At 42.1% G+C, this 22175-nt stretch overlaps 1 protein-coding gene across 2 annotated transcripts in view; it reads right to left on the bottom strand.

The window, feature by feature from the left end:
- Positions 1-6495: 6495 nt before the first annotated feature.
- The window catches only part of Rfx7 (regulatory factor X, 7), a 34872-nt gene continuing 19192 nt past the window's right edge, over positions 6496-22175 (bottom strand). Inside the window, exons 4-8 of one of the 2 annotated variants that reach the window (XM_013010231.1) lie at positions 20713-20829; positions 18395-18479; positions 17573-17780; positions 14492-14787; positions 6496-12662 (exon numbers count right to left, since the gene is read on the bottom strand). In XM_013010231.1, coding sequence (XP_012865685.1) covers positions 9417-12662; positions 14492-14787; positions 17573-17780; positions 18395-18479; positions 20713-20829 — 3952 coding nt within the window. In that variant the 3' untranslated portion in view covers positions 6496-9416. The remainder of the gene's footprint in view (positions 12663-14491; positions 14788-17572; positions 17781-18394; positions 18480-20712; positions 20830-22175) is intronic. The other variant, XM_013010230.1, reaches the window with a different exon arrangement.

Here is a 22175-nt window from a genome sequence, read left to right as displayed (position 1 = left end):
TTTATTTATTTATGTTTTGGCCTGTCAAAGGGCCTGAACTCTGGGCCTGGACACTGTCCCTCAGCTTTTCAGCTCAAGGCTAGTGCTCTACCACTACAGCCATAGCACCACTTCTGGCTTTTTCTGCTTATGTGGCACTGAAGAATTGAACCCAGAGCCTCATGCATGCAAGGCAAGCGCTCTACCACTGAGCCACCTTTCCAGCTCCCATTTTCTACTTTTTGCCAATAGTGCTATCATATGAATTCATTAAGGAAAAAAATCCATCCATTATTAGGTCAGGACTCTTAGGATCCAATTATTTCTCCAAAGCCCATCAGCTGGCAACAAAGCCCCCAATACGGGAGCCTGTGGGGGACATTTTGTATTCACACTACAACAGAAGAAGCCATCAAGTAGAGCTATAAGAATTTCTGGCCAAGTGCTAATGGCATCACATTTGCAAATCCTAGCTGCTAAGGAGGCTGAGATTTGAAGATTGCAAGTTCAAAGCCAACCTGGGCAGCAAAGTTGGAGACTCCATTACTAGTCAACCAGCAAAAAGTCTTACTGGAGGCATGGCTCAAGCGTGAAAGCACCAACCAAGTGTAAGGCCCTAGATTCGAAACCCATATTGCAAAAATAAAAACTGACAAGTACTGAGCCTGGGTCAGGGATGTTCTTGATCTCTCGCCTGCAAGAGTCTTGTGTTCTTCCACTGAAATCAAGCACATATTATGAATTAGTGAAATACAGGACATGCTTATAAAGAGGTAAGGATTTAATGAAGTGAGTTGTGTGTTTGTCAAAATATGGAAACAGCAGCCTTACATTGTCATTCCAGAAATGACTCCTGGAAGGAACAACGTGGTAGAGACAACTGCCAGGGAGTGGGAGTTATCTGAACTCATCCCTGGCTTTCCTCCAGCCACAGGAGACAGATGGAAGTTGCTAGCCCTGCTACCAACCATCCTCAGCACCCCAGATGGCCCTTTTACCACCCCCCATATCCTCCCATATTAGGGATTGAATTGTGGGCTTCCCATTTGCTACGGTTCTATCACTGAGCCATGCACCCAGCCTTTCTCCTTTTAGTTAAGTATTTGAGATGGGGGGGTGGGTCTCGTGCTTTTTTACTCAGGCTAGTATTAGGCAGTGATCCTAGCTCTACCTCCTGAGTTGCAGGGATCACAGGACTATACTTCCACATCTGCCCAGACTGCTTGTCTGGCATAGGAACATGGGTCCCACTTCCTAAGAATCCCAAGACTGTACTCTAGGGCCCTGCTGTGGAAGAAGTTGGGGATCCATGAGCTTGCTTGCAAGAAAGGGTCACTTGGAAGTGGAAGGAAGATGGTTTCTGTCTCATTTCCACACCTCAGATCTCCCAAAACCGAGTCTAATAGGTGTAATGTAATTTACACGCAGAATCCAAGCTGTGAGGAAGTCTAGGAAATGCCATTTTTAGCTCTCTAGCCTCTACATGCTAGGAAGAACCTAAAATAGAAATTGAGCAAGTTGGGCTGGGAAGGTGGCTTAGTGGTAGAGTGCTTGCCCTGGCATGCATGAAGCCCTGGATTCCAGTCTTCAGTACTACATACACAGAAAAAGCCAGAAGTAGCTCTGTGGCTCAAGTGGTAGAGCACTAGCCTTGAGTAAAAAGAAGCTCAGGGACAGTGCTCAGGCCCCAAGTTCAAGACCCAGGACTGGCACAAAAAAAAAAAAAAGAAAAGAAATTGAGGGGCTGGGAAGGTGGCTCAGCGGTAGAGCACTTGCCTTGCATGCATGACGCCCAGGGTTCGATTCCTCAGCACCACATAAGCAGAAAAAAAAAAGCGGGAGGTGGTGCTGTGGCTCAAGTGGTAGAGCGCTAGCCTTGAGCTGAAGAGCTGAGGGACAGCGCCCAGGTCCAGAGCTCAGGCCCCACGACTGGACCCCCTTCCCCCCACAAAAAAAAAGAAATTGAGTAAGTCAATCCACATTTGCTGAGCCATTAAAAGATAGGTAAACAAATAGCGAGCAGTCAGCCGGGCGCTGGTGGCTCACGCCTGTAATCCTAGCTACTCAGGAGGCTGAGATCTGAGGATCGCAGTTCAAAGCCAGCCCGGGCAGGAGAGACCGTGAGACTCCTATCTCCAATAAACCATCAGAAAACCGGAAGTGGCACTGTAGCTCAAGTGGTAGAGCGCTAGCCTTGAGCTGAAGAGCTGAGGGACAGCGCCCAGGTCCAGAGCTCAGGCCCCACGACTGGACCCCCTTCCCCCCACAAAAAAAAAGAAATTGAGTAAGTCAATCCACATTTGCTGAGCCATTAAAAGATAGGTAAACAAATAGCGAGCAGTCAGCCGGGCGCTGGTGGCTCACGCCTGTAATCCTAGCTACTCAGGAGGCTGAGATCTGAGGATCGCAGTTCAAAGCCAGCCCGGGCAGGAGAGACCGTGAGACTCCTATCTCCAATAAACCATCAGAAAACCGGAAGTGGCACTGTAGCTCAAGTGGTAGAGCGCTCGCCTTGAGCTGAAGAGCTGAGGGACAGCACCCAGGCCCAGAGTTCAAGCCCCACGACCGACAAAAAAAAAAAAATAGCGAGCAGCCTACAGTAACCTAGGCAAGGAGGCTCTTTCCTAGGGTCACTGTTGTAATTGGCAGAGCAGGTCTGACACCAATGACCAAAAGGCTAGATTGCCTTTCAATTTGCTCCATTAATGCTCTTTAGCTGTTTAAGCAGCTTACAGTCCACCTAATCTCTTCCACCCCCAAGGAGCATTCAAATGCTGTGCTAAAATCAGGGTTATTCAAAGGTCATCTTTTGATTTATCCATCCCAATAATAAAGAGTTGCACTCGGCTGGCCAGTTTCTTGGGTGGTAGAGACAACCTCTGATACTGATTGTCATGCTAACCTAACATTCTTTACCTCCACTGCCGGTAAGCCGGCTGGTGACTTTGTTGATTAGAATTTGGATTTCTCTTGAGGAATTAGTAACTTGAAGTAAAAGCAAGCACGACTTACACGACAAAGAAATTGTTCTGGCTGGGTGGGAATGTGGTAGAGTGCTTGCCTAGCATGCATGAAGCCCTGAGTTTGATTCTTCAGTACCACATACACAGAAAAAGCCGGAGTGGTACTGTGGCTCAAATGGTAGAGTGCTATAACCTTCAGCAAAAGTAGTTCAGAGACAGTGCCCAGGCCCTGAGTTCAAGCTCCAGGACTGGCAAAAAAGACATTGTTCTCATGAAAGAGATCCCTAAGTTAGGATTAGCAAAGGTTGCTTCCCTCACAAAACCATCAAGTTCCTTCTGTCCTGTGTCACCATTCTTAACTGTGTTTTTTTTTTTTTTTTTTAAACCTCAAAGTCCAAGGAAGCTGCATTCCAGAAGTGGGGAAGGGGCAGGAACACTTCAAAGATAGTAGAGTTACTGGACTCAACATCTAGCTACAAGAGAAGCTTCATTCAGATGGCTCTCCAGCTAAGAACCAGGGGCTAAAGGTATTTTTTATTTTTATTTTTTTTTTTGCCAGTCATGGGGCCTGAACTCTGGGCCTGGGCGCTGTCCCTCAGCTCTTCAGCTCAAGGCTAGCGCTCTACCACTTGAGCCACAGCGCCACTTCTGGCTTTTTTCCCCCTGCTTATGTGGTGCTGAGGAATCGAACCCAGGGCCTCATGCATGCAAGGCAAGCACTCTACCACTGAGCCACCTTCCCAGCCCTAAAGGTATTTTTTAAATATTTTCCTATTCTCTCCTATATTATAGCTCCAGAAATGGTACTTCTTAAATTTTTTTTCAGGTTAAAGCCAGGTACCAGTGGCTCATGCCTGTAATCCTAGCTACTCAGGAGGTTGAGATCTGAGGATCACAGTTCAAAGCCAGCCCAGACAAGAAGGTCCCTGAGACTCTAATCTCCAGTTAACCACCAGAAAACCGGAAGTGGTGCTGGGCTCAAGTGGTAGAGTGCTTGCCTAGTTGAAGAGCTGAGGGACAGCACTCGGGCCCAGAGTTCAAGCCCCATGACTGAGAGAAAAAAAAAAAAAGTCTGCAACTCTTACCTCCAATTCACCACTGGAAAGCTGGAAGTGGAGCTGTAGCTCAAATAGTATAGCACTAGCCTTGAGAAAAGTTGAAGGAAAGTACCAGGCACTGAGTTCAAGTTATAGGACCGGCCCACAACACAAATTCAGGTTATATAGTGATTCCTTCTTCAAATGTGTACCTTAAAAACTCATAAAGAATACATACGAATCCACTTACTTCACACGTTTATAACCAAAGGAAAAATGTGGTCTTCCAAATACTAATAGGAGCTGAGGAAATTTGCCCTTAGGAGAATGCCCAACTTTTCAGCTTATAGAAAGGTGGCAAGGGGCTGGGAATGTGGCTCGGTGATAGAGCGCTTGCCTAGCATGCACGAAGCTTGGGTTAGATTCCTTAGTACCACATCTAAAAAGCCAGAAGTGGCATTGTGGCTCAAGAGGTAGAGCGTTAGCCATGAGCCCATAGAGGCTTAGGGACAGAGCCCTGGTCCTGAGTTCAAACCCTAGGACTGGTGGTATCTAAACTATAAACTTAGACTTCCAATTACAGTCCTTATCAAAACCTTTCTGGGTTTATCAGAAGGTAACGGCTCTACATATGTTTAAGTATACATATATACTTCATAATACGTATCATATGACACACACACACACACACACACACACAAACACACACAGAGTGACCAAGCTTCTTAACTGTCTCCCGAATTTTCCTTGTCATTCCAGGGTCGTTCTCTAGCCAGGAAGGGTAAATCAAGAAGCTAAGCTACATAATTGGCTTCCAATGAGACTACAAGGATGTGTGGAATGCCCAGTGGGGGCACTCAAGATTTTCCCCCCCTTTTAGATAAAAAGCCATGAGAACCATCTTTCGTAACCCTACTCGGGATGTAAAGGATACATTTGAGTTTTGGAAGCCATATTGTGACCATGACTATTCTGTGCTTTGCCCAATAAAGCAAAGCTAAAGGTATTAGGACAGACACAGCAAATCAGATCTCCCCCTGCACACAAGCCATTGAAGGACCACATGTATACGCAGTTGTAGACATTGGCTTTCAAGAATGAGCACATTCCATGTCAGGTTTTGGTTTCACTATTTGGTAGGAAGTGAAATTTCTGCCTGCTTGTAATAATTCTCTATTTCTGGCTCATGGCAACACCTGGGCCTTTATTATTCTTTTTTTTTGGTGGTGGGCCTAGGCACTATTCCTGAGCCTTTCTGCTCAAGGCTAGCACTCTACCACTTTGAGCCACAGTGCCACTTCTAGTTTTCTGGTCATAAATTGTAAGTAAGATTCACACAAACTATCCTGCCTGGGCTGGGTTTGAACCACAATCCTCAGATCTTAGCCTCCTGAGTAGCTAGGATTACAGGAGTGAGCTACCAGACAGAGTCTGGCTCATTTCGTATTTTCTATTCAATGGTTCAGATTCACGTCCAAGGCCCTTCCCATACCAACACTTGCAAGCAACTATCATGTGAAAAAGCAAAAGAAAAGATGGCTTCTCGCCAACATAAAGCAAAGTGAGAAACAGAAAACCAAAGAATAAAATAAGATCCCTCAGTTCCCTGGGATTCACAGCAGAGTAGATCAGCAGGTCTATTCTGTCCAGTGCCACTTTTTTTTTTTTTTTTTGTTCTATCATGGTGCTTGAAGTCAAGGCCCAGGAGATGTCCCTGAGCTCCTTTGCTGAAGTCTAGTGTTCTACCACTTTGAGCCACAACTCTACTTCTGATTTTTTTTTTTTTTGGGTCCAGTCATGAGCTTGAACTCTGGGCCTGGGCACTGTCCCTCAGCTCTTCAGCTCAAGGCTAGCGCTCTACCACTTGAGCCATAGCACCACTTCTGGCTTTTTCCCCCCCTGCTTCTGTGGTGCTGAGGAATCGAACCCATGGCCTCAAGCATATAAGGCAAGCACTCTACCACTGAGCCACCTTCCCAGCACTACTTCTGATTTTCTATTGGTTAGTTGGAGATAAAGAGTCTCACAGACTTTCCTGCCTGGGCCAGCTTTGAACTGTGATCCTCAGATCTCAGCTTCCTGAATAGTTAGAATTACAGGCATTGAGTCACCAGCTCCATGGCCTTGCCTGGTGCCATTCTTATCTACACCCCCAAGTTTCATAAGCTGAAGGGAAGTATGCTACCTATTTACAAACTGGCATATGCTACTGCCTATACAATATGCACTGCACAAAACACCTTAAGAACGAGTCAGTTTAGCCGGGCGTTGGTGGCTCACGCCTGTAATCCTAGCTACTCAGGAGGCTGAGATCTGAGGATCGCGGTTCAAAGCCAGCCCGGGCAGGAGAGGCTGTGAGACTCCTATCTCCAATAAACCACCAGAAAACCGGAAGTGGCTGTAGCTCAAGTGGTAGCGCGCTTGCCTTGAGCTGAAGAGCTGAGGGACAGCGCCCAGGCCCCGAGTTCAAGCCCACGACCGAAAAAAAAAAAAAAAAAAGAACCAGTCAGTTTAATATAAAATGTCTTTAATCATCTTTGAAAACATTTAAAAAACAATTTTGAGCACTTTTAATAAAAAAAGAGAACTGAAATGCTACTGCAATATCAACTACTGTCATTTCAGCAGGTACAACAGACAACAGAACACTGGGGAAGTCTGACCTTTTGCACTCAATGAAAACATGAAACAGGGCTTGCTTCTGTCTCTTATGGTGTAGTAAAGCACATTGTAGTACAAGACTATTATTTGAAACCTCAGATGCACTGCACACACAAAAAAACCCCACTTTCCTTCTTTTCAGTTCAAAAGTCAGTGCTTATTGCAATTATATGCAAAATTATTTACTTCATGAAGTCTTATCATGATAAACAGTATGCAAAATGTTTGAAACATCAAAATGATGGAAAGAATCCAAGAATGTATTCAACAACTAAGTAGAATTAGTAAACATAAAAAAAAGTAAATAACTTGTGAATAACTATGCTTTCCTGGTTAACAATGAACCAGTTTCAATACAGCCAAGGGGGGGAAAAGTGGTTACAGGAATTCCTAGTACTGTACAAGATAAGTCGATAACACTCATGCACATTTGTGAGCATGTATTTAACATGGTGAAGCAAACTAAACTTAATTCTTCCTGCTGGAATATTCTCATGTAAGAGAATAAGAAATAGAAATATCTCATTGAGATCAATGCACATTGCTACATAAGACAATTTCATCTGTCACTTGGATGACATTTTGTCTTTTTCATAATGAAACACATTTAAAAAGTTTAATCTGTGGATTGTACTGGTTGCATTTATCCTAAGAGATGTGCCTACCACAGGTTCAACAAATTTAGTGCAATATATGAACCCCAGAAAGTTTGCTGGACGAATTCAGCCAAATTCAAAGAGTTTGCTGCAATACTATACATGGTGGGTAAAAATCCTCCAGTCTCTCTCTCTCTAATATGTTTTTTATCAAAAAAGATTTTCATTATTTTTTTTATTAGTAGGAAGCTAATAATGTAAACAAGGGATTAGAATGGCCTCAAAAATCTCCTTTTCAGAGTATCTCATATAGAAAGGCTCCCATCATTTGTAAAAGAAGTCACACAGTTTCCTTTGGGTATTGCATACTTTGGTGCGCAGTAGTGCTGTGTCTCGATGTACAGTGAAGAAATACCTAGCATCTAGAAACAATCTAACAAAGCATTAAATCAAGTTAACAGCGAACACATACAAATGCCAATAACTAGGACATAGCGACATATAAACCTCTGAGCCAACCCTAGCACCATTTATTTATCAAAATATGTTAATACCCTACCTTCAAATTTATCCAACAGCGAAACCTTATTAAATGAAACCCTTCATCACATCTATTAAATATTCATTGATTGTAGTTTTCTGATCAGTTTACGAATTAAGGTAAAGAAAAGCTTAGCTAGAGCTAGGTTCAAGGTAGTATATATAGCAAACGATTTAATGTTAGCTTTCAAAACTTAACGTCAATTTAAAAAATCTCTTTTAGAGGTGATCTTGAAACTCACCTAAATGGAGCTGTCCACTAGCGAGGAGCTTTGTGTCAACATGAAATTCATAAATACTACTTATAAAACAAAATGGGAGCTATAGAGAGAAACATTTTAAAACAAATCCTGAGTGCTTTGCTTATTTTGCAATTGTGTTTATCACAATAAATAAATTAAGCATGTAATAAAACGTTCCTCTTTTTCAAGTACTATTATTATCCCCTTTGTTTTATCAGAGATATAAAGATTTGTGGCTTCAGACCTTAGGTGGTGAAATGCTTGCTTGTTTGTTTTCTTCTGCTCGGCTTTAATGTTCCCTCCTGCCTGCTTGTTTTTTAAGCGGATCCCATAATCAAATTTTACTACCACATTCAGGAGGAACAAAGGAGTCAGTCAGCAAACCCAAGAGGAAAAACAAAGCTGGTTACTAAAGAGTAGCATAGGGAAAACATTTAAAAAGAAATCTTAAATAAAATTTCAATATGTATATGCAGCCTTTGTGATGAAACTAAGAAAATGCTTTTCCTTTCCTTCTACAAACCCTCTCAACTACTATATAGTAAATCTTGAAACATGGAACAGTTTTCCAATATGCCTCTGCTCAGTCTATTAAATGACAACATCTGGAGGGTGTGTGTGTGTGTGTGTGTGTGCGCATACACATTAGCTCCATGTTAAAATCAGTGTTTTAAAATCAGATTAATGCAAGGTCACAAATATAAATGGCTACTTGTTTTCCTCTTAAAGATTTTAGTGCAGCTTTCACTTTCCTTAAATTAGCATTTTGATTTCCCATCATCTTCTGAGTAAGCCCTTCATTGTGGGAGTGAATGGTACTGAAGCCCGAGAAAAGTCCTACAGAGATTTTTCCTTCTACAGTAGCTTTAATGCTTCAAGCCTCAATATTTATAATCACCTGAATATTATCCGTGTCGAGGAGGACTCGCTTGTCTACACTTCACATGGGGGTGGGGGGAGGGGCCTATGATTTCATACCTACAAAACAATGCTGACAAGAGGAGACCCTATTCCTACAACTGATGCTACTTTCTAAATTCGGGGTATGCAACTGATGAATTAAAACAAACTTATATAAAATAAAGCCCTAGACTGCTCTTGTAAAACCTGGAAAGTCGATTCTTTACTAGCAAACAATGTGATTAAATGGGGGAACATCAGAAAATTTAAAACCTAATACTTGTTCTTCTACAGCCTACTGTCTTCAGAAACGTGTTCAGAACTGAGGCGAGTCTAACCATTTCCTTTCCTACTGACGAAGAAACCACTTCTGCAGCAAACGCTTTTAAAAATGTCACAATTAATAGTAAGTGTTTCTGCTGCGGGAGGCACTTCCATTAAGACAAATACAATACATATGTCTTTAGATACAGTGTGCTACATATTATAAAACACAATTTAACCCAACATTTCAACAGCAGGATGGTCCTTGCTTTCTATCCATTCAAAGCCCGATGAAGCCATTGAGTTCATGGATTCATTGCAGATCTGTTGAAACAAAGGGTCATTCTTTAATTCTTCCAGTGTAGCTTCGTCATCTTGTCCCTGCTGGCGACCTGGATCGAACAGTAGATTTGGGTCCAAGGTGTTCAAATCGTTGATGCTGCCTGAGAGGTCAGAAGACAACCTGATGTCACTAGAGAAATCTGACGCAGTACTGCTGAGCTCAGAGGCTACTTGGCCTACCAGCTGCTGGTTGGTTTGCAAGCTGTCTCCACTCAGCAGGTCTTTAACAGTACTATTGAAATCTAATGGTTGTTCTCCAATTTCAGATTGTGCTTGATTATCTCCAGGAGAAAAACTGATCTGATCGGTGCTATTACTTTTGGTGAGGTAAGATGGTGTTTGGAATTCATAAACAGAAGTGCTGGAGTCAATCATATTCTGTGAGTTGGCACTAGGAAAAACAGTAGAAGTTTCCAGAATCTGAGTGAGATTCATCCGGGCTGTGTAATTGGAGGGCATGTTGTTCATTCCCAAGCCTCTCATTGCGTCATCGCTGTCAGAATCAAGTTTACTCAACAGAACGTTGGTTATTTTCTTACTGTTTGTCTGCTTTTGGAGAGCGTTTGGGAACGCTGTCTGCATCATGACGGTCAGGGGAACCGACTGGCTTCTCTGAGCTATGTTGTTGGCACATGCATCTGTGTGCGCATTGGTGAAAACATGAACCTCTGGGGTGACTGGACTTCCAAAGGGGGTCACATTAGATCTTGGGATATTAGACACGGGATAGAGGGTGCTTCCACTAAGATTCCGTTGGCGATGGACAGCAGGACTCACGCTCCGACACCTGAAGTTGCCGCTGGCGGATGAATTTGTTCCTTTATTATCAAGTGGGGCGGGGACCGCGAACCCCTCCTGCTTGTTGGTACTGTGCACAGTGGCACCTTGATGCTGCACAGGGGAGACAGGAGTCAAACGGCCAAAGTGAGTGTCATGATGTCTGGACTGAGACTGGTAGGACTGGCCAGGCACGGCAAAAGCATGAGGCTTCCTGAAACGATCTTCCACCAGTTCCTGGTAGCTGGGGAGAATGCCATGGCCAGAAACTGACGAACTACCCACCCCGCTATACCCATTATTCATCCATTCAAGCTTGGTCTTATCAGGGTGTGTGGCCATGGGCCTCTGCATTGGTTTCACAGGACTGCTGGAGACAATGCTGGCATCATGATATGCCATACTGGAGCTTATTGGGGTGAATGCAAATGGATTCCTGCATTCAACGGGGCTGGGGGGGACGCTGCTACTGCAGTTTGAGTGTGGAGTACCAATGGGTGTATGTCGACTGCTTCCTAAAGCACTATCCACAGGTGTAGTCTGAGCCAGCCTGGAGCATGGGCTCTCCCGTGACAGACTCTGAGACCCAGCAATCATCTCAGATGTTGGGGTTGGAGTGGGGGTGGGGGTGGGCGTGTGAATTGGAGTGCCATTGCTGTGGATCGGATGGTAGAAGTGCGTGCTGGAGGCATGAGATGACATTGGCGCTCCTGGAGTAACTGACTGACTCTGAAGGGCCATTCCCAAGCAGTTACCGTAAGAGTGGGAACTGTTCATTGACATCTGCTGCTCCATAAGCACCAGCTCTTCCACAATGCTGTCTTGTGTCAGTTCATCATCAAAAGGGAAGTAGCTCTCATTTGTCTGGGAAACAGAAGGCTCAAACTCTTTCAATTCAGACTGCAGAGGTAACTGATCTGAAGACTGTGCTTGTATTTGAGTCAAAGAAGATTCTTGTATCTGGCTATGTAGCTGCTGACTGTATGTCTCCTGCGGCATTCCTTCCAATTCCCAAACAGATTTCTCTAAATCGTGGATATCAGAGTGCTCGGCAATTGCCATAACACTGATATCTTGCTGTGGTTCGCAGCTGCCAGACATGAACTCAGAATCCTTGGGGACTTGCTGCCATTCATTTGGATTAAAGCTGCCATCACGGTCCAAGAGAAAGACATTCCCTTCAAGTTTTATTTTTATATCTGGAGATGAGGATGGTGTTATTTGCTGTTCCAGAGTAGAATCGCTGGCAGTAAGAGCAGAAGAACTCAAGGGCTGATTTTCTACCATGTGTGACTCGATACTGACTGACAGTGTGGTAGGAATTGGAGCACCTGCTGTTGAACTTTCAGTTTTACCTGAATGTGGAACCTTTTGGTCGTTCTTAACACTGCCCGGTTTCTGATCTTCCATGACAACTTCGGAAAGCTGTTCCACGATTGGTTTCTTGACAGGAGGCACCTGGGACTCTTGCAGTGTAGAAGACAGTCGTTTTCTGGGACTTCTAGTGCATAATTTAGAGTCTTTATTTATTGCGTCACCATTGGTTGGTGAGCTGGTGCTGGTGAAAGGTAAGTTCTGAGTAGCAACTGAGAGCGTGACAGTGCTTTGATTATTGCCTGGTGAGGCGCCCGGCAGGGTTTCATGACAGCGACTTTTACATTTGGTCCTCTGGTCGCAGGCCTTGGTTGCCGCTTTCCCCTCAGCAACACCTTCACTTGAGGGCTTCTGTCCCATTCCATCTGCATTGCTTTTCTGCCCCGAAAGCACACTGGGCGCTGTCTGGGGGGCTTTAGTCCCATCAGAGTTCTCTTGGCATGGCGGGGGATGCTCATCTGATGATCCTTCAGGTTCCATTTTGACTTCCACAGCAGAAGTTCCCCCAGTGCCGCCGGTCCTGGACCCAGGAGACTGAAGAGAAACAACAGAGCCATTCTTGATCTGGGGGATGCTCCTGGATTCTTCTGTCGCTCCTGGAGCACTGCTGACTGAGGCAGAAGGTTTGAGAGGGGCATTGCTGCTGCTGGGTGTGAGGGATATTGTTGTCATTTTCACCACGTTTAGAGAACTGACATGTGGCGCGGGCACCACAGCGGTTTTGATGGGACTGCTAGTAAAGAGGACGGTGGTTGGAGAGCGGATGGTGAGCGCACTGGTGCTGGCTGGCTTGGGTAAGATCTGAGGGTAACGGTGGCGGGCAGAACGGTCCCCGCCAGGACTGGCCGGAACGTTCTGAGGGGTCTTTGGTGCCTGTTTCACAGACTGCATGTGCTGAGTGACCACCTGTACGTTGAGGGGGAGGACTTTGCCATCAGAAGAACTCATTGGGTTTGGTGAAGTTACCAACTGCCTGGTCCGCTGGACCTGAGAACAGAGAAGGTGGAGGGGGGGTAGATTAGACTTATCTGGTCTAGGCTAGAAATAGTAACGCGCATGCCTACAGCATTAGGCCATTTATTAAATGTTAATGGTACAAAGAAAAAAAGGCCATTTGTATATAGAAGAGACTCCTTTTCAGATCAGTTCTATACAACCAGGCACTCAAATACTGGTATGTAAGCTCAATGCAACATGTTTAGACAATGTAATAGTACAGAGGAAGACTATTAAGATAGTAAGACCAAGAGCTTCAGATTTGGGGCAAGTGCTTGCTGAAAGAATGAATTTTTAGGAAGAAGAGATAAAATCTGAGGATCACAGTATCAAGTATGTGGTACTCATGCCAAGAAGAAAGTTTACTCTCGGAGACAAACCATCCTATAAATAGGTCTACCCTGAACTTCAGCAACTAAACCACTGTGGTTCAGGTCTCAGGCAAAACTGGGAAGGAGTGTGCTCTACAGTGAACAGTACGGTCAGCTGCTACTTAATGGTATGACAATAAGGTAATGACAAGAGAAAACACGACAAGACAAATGTCTCCTTAATAATGTTATCAGTAATAATGAAATCACTTTACTTTAGTAGCATGTACTCTCACTTTAAAGCCCCTTCATCATAACTTCAGTTGTGTGAGACAGGAGAAGAGACAATTCCACTCGTAGAGAAGGAAATGAACTCAGCGTAGCTACAAGACTTGCCCAGTGTTCTATCTCCAGCTAGCCACAGAGAAGGGCCTACATTAAATTATCAACACATGATCCACATGAATCTTAAAAAAAAAAGTTTAAGTCAAAGATAGAGTTATAGTTATACTTTCCTAATTCAGCCAGGAATGAAACAACTTGGATAATAACTCACTCTTAAAGCTCTGATTGGTTATATGTACAATTTATATATCTTAGATCTTTTTTGTGCTGGTCCTGGGACTTGAACTCAGGGCTTGGGCACTGTCTCTGAGCTTCTTGAGCACTGTTGCTGGCTCAAGGCTAGTGCACTACCACTTGAGCCAGAGCTTTACTTCCAGCTTTCTCTGTGAATAATTGGAGCTAAGAATCTCATTGACTTTTTTGCCCAGGCTGGCTTCAAACTACAATCCTCAGATCTCAATCTCTTGAGTAGCTGGGATTACAGGTGTGAACCACCGGCACCTGGCTGGATCTTTTTTTATTTTTATTTTTTTAATATTTTTTTATTCATTGTTGTTTATAGACAGTGCCCTCTGGGCACTGTCCCTGAGCTTTTTTGATCAAGTCTAGCACTCTAGCACTTTGATCCACAGCTTCACTTCCAGTTTTTAGGTGGTTAATTGGAGATAAGAATCTCCTGCCTGGGCTGGTTTATCTTCTTTTTTCTTTTTCTTTTTGCCAGTCCTGGGGCTTGAACTCTGGATGTGAGTGCTGTCCCTACCGTTTCTTTCATTCAAGGTCGGCACTCTACCACTTGAGCTACAGTGCCACTTCTGGCTTTTTTGAGTAGTTTATTAGAGATAAGAATCTTACAGAATTTCCTGCCCAACTGGCTTTGAACCACAACCCTCAGATCTCAGCCTCCTAAGTAGCTAGGATTACAGGAGTAAGCCACCAGTGCCTGGCTGGATCTTCATATTTTTACTTACATTCATTTTGTAGCTTCTTATGAAATCAACAATATCCATTCTGAGTGAAAGATCATGATTACAGGGGAATCTGGCACTAAAAAGCCAGTTTATAATTGTTTCTACATATATACTTATCTTCTCATCTGCCACTTTTCAGTAAATGACTGACGTCCTACCCTCCCAGAAGACCAATACTAATATTTAGTCTTATTACCGGAATGGGGCTGGGGACAGCTGCCACAACAATGCCGATGGGCTGAGGAGAAAGGATCGCTGGGTTTCCATTGGGAAGATTAGCCACTCCATTGGTGGAAGTGCCTTCTGATTTTTTTGCTGGGGAATCTCCTGGCAAAGGGGATTGTAGTTTCTGTTCTTGCTGCTTTTTTTGGATTTTCCGTTGCAATTGCTGTTTAGCATCAATTGGGGATGGCAAAGTCTTCACTTGCGGCTGAAAGGAATTACTTTCCGCCGTAGGTATAAAAGCAGAAGGCTGGGTGATTCCTTTAATTCCTGAAAATAAGCAGAAAGGAAAGGTAAAATATTACATTCTCTTTTGTAGAAGGAAGTTACATATTCTTTGAAAGGGTATAGACATCTACTGGACAAAACTACTGAGACAGCAGATTTTCACTATATTTCTTTACAACGCTAACTATCAGACTTCAGTTTATAAACATTTGTCAACATGGTTTTGACATCTGAAAATAGTTTGACTAGGGCGACAGTTTCAGTTAATTCAACAATAGCAGCTAACAAAGAATCGCTATGCCATAAATGTGTAAAGCTGAAGCACAAATATGTGCTGAGAGCACTTTTACATTTTATCAGATTGTCCATTTTTCTAATTAGAATGAAGTTCATGCATTTTCATGACTTTTAATATTCAGCCCACTAGGAATACTCAGTATTTGCTGAAACAATTCCCTATTTTAGGGGGAAAAAAGTCTGCAGGCCAAAGTAAATTTTTAATCTTAACAGAAATGTACAGAAATAAGCACTGACATTATAATTGCTATGATATGGTATGATCTAAAATTCATGAAGCAGAATTTCATAGTAAGACTATTAAGTTAGTCTGGAAAGTGTCACTGAGAAATGTTTTTGAATAGTAATAAGGTGACTGATGTGTTTGCATACCTACATCTATATATCTTATATCGAGAGAATTCAGTAAGAGACTCAGTAAGCAAGACATGTTAACTTTTTTCTTGATGCTTGGGATCAAACCAAAGGTCTTGGCTCAGGCTAAGCAAAGTGCTACAAGGCTGGGCCACATTTCCAGTAAGATATAAATTTTAGCTTAAGAAAGATGGGTTATATAATAAAAGTAATCTTTTCAAAAGCACTTTTCATACGTAGAGAACATTAAGGTAATTAGAAGTAAGCTGTGTACGGTAGTCAAATGGGAAGGGGAGAGAAGCACCATCCTGCTGATGCTGGTAACCCTATCTAGCCTGCCCCAGCTGGTCTGCTTTTCGGCAGTTCTAGTGCACAGCAACAATCTGGAGCAGAGGGGAGAGGAACAAAGGAGAGGGGAAGGAAAAGAATGGAGAGAAGGGGTTGGAAGACAGGGAAGAGAAGGAAGAAACTACTGCCCCCTCCCATCTACTCATTCTCTCTCTTAGGTCACTTGCCCCTCATCTTTTGGCCTTCTTTACCACTGAGTATTAGTTTGCCCTGGCCCAGCCTCAGTTCCATTTTGGAGCACCTGCACCCAGGAGGGCCTCTGCCAATGGCTCACAACTTGGCTCTTTTCCCCCTGCCAGGGTTTCTAGACAGGAGTGAGATCCAAGCAGCTGACTTACAAAAAGGACATTTGTAACACAAGCTCTCCTTCACCTGGAGACTGCATTTACAAAAAAACCCCAAATTTGCCTTCAAAAAACAAAACTTGATTTACCAAAAAGGATATATGTGTGTGTGTGTGTGTGTGTGTGTGTGTGTGTATGTATATATATATAATGTATATATATAATAATGTAATAAGGTCTTGTATCTGCATTTCAAGGGACTAAAAAGCTATTTTAACTAATGATAGAACTGGTAAAATAATGTTCCTAGCTAACTGCTTTGAAAACCTGTTTATATGTGTATGTTTTAGTATTTTTAACAATAAAAAGAACTGTTTATTTACTCTTATGCCTTGGAAATTCATTCTCTTCATTCAGCATTTGAGTTAGACTTGTGAATAATGTGGGAGATAACAGATAATTCCCCTTGATGCTTCCTCAGTATGTTCTAGTATCTTCTCAGTACCAACAGGAGGAGGAGAAAGAGAAAAAGGAAATTACAGGGCCCATACCTTTGCCAGAAGAAAAGATAATAGATATAACAGAATTAACCTAGACTGTGGAGACAAACATATCAGGACTCAAATCCTGGCCCCATCCCTTATCTGACCATGGATAAGCTACTTAACTTCTGGAATCTGTTTCCTGATCTGTGTGTCAGGAATGAAAATTTCATCTTTCACAGGAATGTTTCAGGAATGAAATGAGTTAACATATGTCAGCTACATGGCCAGCTACGTGTCTGATCAAGCACTGTCCTGCTGGTGTGTAAGTTTAAGCAAATGAAGTTTTAAGACACGCACAGTTTACATACATTCAGACAAAGTTATGGCTAGCTCTTAAAAGAAACTATTTTTCTGAAACTAGGTCTCAGTTGATTATAAAACAAGAGGACACATTACATGCACATACATACAAATCCCATAAAATTATGAACAGAATAAATCTATTGTAGATTAAACCTATTATAGAGTTAGCACTTAGAAGAATCATCTTGGCAAACAAGTTTTATGTTCATTTGAACTGATACTTTACACAATTATTAATTTAGGAGAGAGTCATCTATGTATCAATCTATAGAGTTTTATACTAAAACTTCACAGTTTGCTTTTTGTGAGACCAAGTTACCAATCATTATGTTCAAAGACTACTTCATTTATAAGCTTAGTTTCTGCGATAGGAGTCAAGCATATCACTTATAAATTTCATCTTATTTTACTTCTAATATGTAATCTGGTAAACAGATTTCAAAGTACTTAGATACACATTCTTCACATTAAAAAAAACAGCAATAAGAAAATAATCAGTAGGGGGAATCCAAATAGTTTCATGTTGCAGCAGAGCAGTTATGCAAGTATTCTATTAAGCTCTACTCTGAAAGGACTGTTTTGATTGCTGGCTTCACAAACCCATGTGTGATTCGTGTAAAGTAGAGAAAGAATGAACTCAAGTCCAACTCGTACGACCTTTTCAAGCACACCTTCTGCTTAGCAATAACTTCCTACCTGCTGGTGCTGCTGCCATGACAGTCAGTGCTGCCATTGACTTGGTACCTATATAGTGACTTTTTACAAGGAAGCGGGCTAACTCCAAGACTGTGTCGAATGGCTGGCTTAACACCTTCTGGGCCCATTCACACACAAGTCGGCCAGCAGAAGACAGAACTTCCTCATCAATATTCTGAAGCTGCCCAGAAGGTTCAGTGCCCTCCAACTAAACAAAGGAAAAAGGAAAAGTTAACATAAGAAAAAAAAAAAAAGTTCAGAGAGATAACTGAAGCACATTAAAAGTTGGCCTTCTCAAGAGAGGATACAATTTGAATCGGAAGGGTCAAACAGTGGGAGTGACTACTGGCAGAGCTGACCACCAGCACACGGTAAACACAACACTGTAAGTGGCTGTTGAACATCTATGGGGACTCCCAGATGTGTTTGGTCTTTCTAAATTAGAAGCACTGGCTCATGTGAAAAATCCAATTATGCTAATAGCCACATTTTCTACAATTTTATCCTATACATACTATACAACAGCTACTTTACAACATTTTCCTTCTTGAACACACACATACACACACACACACACACACTCTCTCTCTCTCACACATAGTCAAGACCTATCATGGACACATCTTTAAGACACAACTTTAAGTCTTTGTTCTCCTGATTTTCATGATGATGTAGAACACACACACTAATACCTTCTTCTGCTCAATTATCTGTAAAAGGCACACAGTTCCTGGTTTTATCCAAATCCAACTGTGCAAGGTGCTTTTCAATTGTTATAAAGGTGTGATTCTACTTACTGAAAAGAAATGGTAGAATTCTTACCCCATCTCCAGTTTTGTGAAAGTCAAGGTTGGGCAGTGTTGGCATATGAACAAAAGCTTTTTTCCTTAGTCCACTGTAGCAATATGTAACAGAGAGTTAAGGTTGAAAGTACACTAAAGAAAATGGACTGCCTATAGAGACAGATAACCCCAGCATGAGATAATACCTACTTTCTAGATTCTTCATTAGAAAAGCTGAATATCAGAAACTCAGGATATATATGTATTTTTTTTGGTTGGTTGTGAGACTTGAACTCAGGGCCTGCGTGCTGTTCTTGAGCTTTTTTGTTCAAGGCTAGTGCTTTCACCTATAGCTCCATTTCTGGCTTTTTGGTGGTTAATTGGAGATAAGAGTGTCATGGACTTTCCCAGGCTGCCTCTGAACCAAAATTCTCAGATCTCAGCCTCTCGAGTAGCTAAGCTAGGATTACAGGTGTGAGCCGCCAGTGCCTAGTCTCTCAGAACACTTTTTTTTTTTTGGTGGGGGGGGTCAGTCATGGGGTTTGAACTCTGGGCCTGCACGTTGTCCCTCAGCTCTTCAGCTCAAGGCTAACGCTCTACCACTTGAGCCACAGTGCCATTTCCGGCTTTTTTTCTTTTTGCTTATGTGGTGCTGAGGAATTGAACCCAGGGCCTCTTGCATGCAAGACAAGCGCTCTATCACTGAGCTACCTTCCCAGCCCTCTCAGGACATTTTTTAAAACTGTAATTATTCTCAGACAATGTGCATTATTACTGTTGTCGATTGAATTATTCTCATGTGTTACAAATACTGAGAATTACTGTTCCTAAGACGCTATTCCAGCCACCAGTAACAAACAGGTCAGAAGTAAAGGAATAGCCAAGATGGAAACCTGGCACAGGGAAAAGAAACTTTAGCCCAGGGCACGGGGACAAAAACAGCTCGTAAGAGAGTGTCACAAGGGCTTTAACCTTTTCATTTCTCTTTTTCCACTGAATCACACAGGATTATCACCGGTAACAGGCCAAAAACACATCAAGACATTCTGTGTTCCGGACACAAGGTTAGGTCATGTAGCAAGTGTCTCAGCAACACCTGGAAACGCCTGAGAACGGCCACATTCTGCCTGTCCTTCCTCAGCTCCTCCACAGTAACTAAGCCTATGCTGCGAAGAGATCAGAAGCTCAGCACAGAGAAAATGAGCATATTTCTAAGAACAGAGACCCTCTAGTTTACAACCTTTTCCCAAGAGTGAAAACATTTTTTAAAAAATTTTGAATTTTCATTTCCTTACTTCTGTTTGTCCCTGTGTGTCTTCTTGTCACAAGAAGGACCTTTTCTGCCAGGCACCAGTAGCTCACGCCTGTAATCTGTAATCCTAACTGCTCCAGAAGCTGAGATATAAAGATCATGGTTTTCAAGGCTAGCCCAGGCAGCAAAATCCGTGAGATTCTTATCTCCAATTAACCACTGGAAAAATGCAAGTAGCTCAAAGTGGTAGAGCACTAGTCTTGAACACAAAAGCTCAGGGATAGCGCCCAAGCTCTGAGTTAAAGCCTCACAACCAACAAAAAAAAAACAAAAAAAGAAAAGAAAAAAAAAAGGGACCTTTTCTGTGCCCCTCTTTTAATTTTAATATAGGCCTTAAATAGCTGGCTAAAATTACTTTAAACACTAATTTTTAGTACAATCTCGTAAGAATGACTTTGAATGTATCATTATCTGCATTATCATCATCACTCCCGTAACATTATTATTACTCCTACCAAGGAGATATGTAGTTACTAAATTAGAGGAGGGAAAGGAGAGAGGCTAACATATTTCTCTGCTTCTTTTAATGTAATATGCAATTGCTGAAAATACGTCATTTCTCCCTAATTTTTATTGTTAGAGCAAAAGAGACCAAAACTTTCCAGTCACAGAGAAAGGTAAAATTTATTACTATCTCACTACTTTAGTTACTGACTGGGAAAGTAACATTGGTAAGTATTTTACTCAGTATTTTGTTTTCTTTCTTATTTTTTGTCAGTCATGGAGCTTGAACTCTGGGCCTGAACGCTGTCCCTTACCTCTTCAGCTCAAGGCTAGCGCTCTACCACTTGAGCCACAACAACACTTGTGTTTTTTTCTGAGTAGTATATTGAAGATAAGAGTCTCATGGACTTTCCTGCCTGGGCTGGCTTTAAACTGTGATCTTCAGATCTCAGCCTCCTGAGTAACTAGGATTATGAGTGACTGGTGCTGGGCTCGGTACCTTGTTTCTGTTTTCAAGTTATTTCTAAACATAGAACTTTAATGGTAGATAAACTACAAGTAAGACCCTAAGCAGCTACTGATAACATTCTGGTGAAGGATATTTAGATTTGCCTCTAGTGCCCAAACGCCGTGCCTTCATGTTTGGAAAGACGTTTTTCATGATCTTTCCAAAGTCAGCAGCACTTAAGGGATGGTAACCAAGATTGTCACAATAGCTCCTGCAAAAAGAAGGATGGACCAGTTGAGAGAGTGATAGAATTCATCATTCCACAGCATGGTGCTACATACAATTTTATCCCTTTGACAAAGGGAACAATGGATTTCCAGTAATCCACCACAATTTATGGGATCACTACTTTTTGGAGACATGAATTAGAATTAGCTCAGACTTAATTAGCTGGATTCACTCTATGCAGCATTGCTTTGAACAGTATCCAGGAAGTTTGCAGTATGATAGAATACAAAGCTTTCTAAGCATACTTCAACTTGTGTTCTGTATGAGTACATCTAGCCCATCTGATAGGGCTCTTTCACAATCATGAGGCTTACAACCAGTACAACTTTTAACAGAACATCAAGCATGAAGGGCATTAGATGAGCCTACTAGATGGTTTAAGATGTGGGAACATGATACACTAGGACTAGAAGGGACCTCAGAGATCTGTACTAACTTTCTTACTTTACTGATAAGATTAATATCTAGTGTTCTCCCCACCCCTCTTCCCTAACTTCTTTAATTCTGCAAAAGCTTAGAACTGGAAATACATTCAGAAGTTATATAGTTCCATTTCTTGCCATATGTGGAAATGAACACACTCCCAATAATGGGTCACACCTCAATATGAACACTTCCCTTGATGGAATAGCTCTATGTTGTGAGATGGCCTGTCTAAATCTCAGTGGTTCAAACTTTAAAGAAAAAGTATTCTGTGGTTAGCGCCTCTTTCCCATTAGAAAGATGAACATATTCAATGATTCTGTTTTAAGTGTAATTTAGCAAGCATTTACAGGGTATCTTTTCATAATAGTGAAACCAGTGCTCTCATTTCAAGCTGTAGGTCATTTCAGGCCATGCAGAGACCTTCATTAGTTTACATCTCATTTTCCTGCTTCAGTCTTTAATTGCAGGTTGTTTAGGCAAGATATGTATCAATTAACGCCTCGACTCAGCATCAAATTATATTTATGTGAGACTCAAAAAAAAGTAAGGAACAAAGAATGTTCTGTTCACAAGATAGCTAATACTTGAATGTTATTCTTAAATTATATTTTTTCTTGTTATTTATTTTAAATTATGTTTTAAAAATGAAAGCTAACCTAATATTCGATATGATCATGAATAAGCCACTCAAAATCTATGGTACCAATTCAACCTTGTACTTATTATTCATGTCACTTACATATTAGCTACAAAAGTTGAAGGCAAATATTGTTTAATGGTACAAAAATGCAGATGGCAGGCATGTGTTTTTAGGGAGGTATAAGGGATATAAACTCATGGCCTCATGATTCATAGCTAGGCATTCTACCACATGAGCCATATACCCTGATCTATTTTGCCATT

This window comes from Dipodomys ordii, unplaced genomic scaffold, assembly GCF_000151885.1.
Source record: "Dipodomys ordii isolate 6190 unplaced genomic scaffold, Dord_2.0 Scaffold11, whole genome shotgun sequence".
In the NCBI taxonomy this organism is placed as follows: Eukaryota; Metazoa; Chordata; class Mammalia; order Rodentia; family Heteromyidae; genus Dipodomys; species Dipodomys ordii.
The sequence above is the reverse complement of the archived record's forward strand: the minus strand, read 5'-3'. Positions and strand labels throughout refer to the sequence as shown.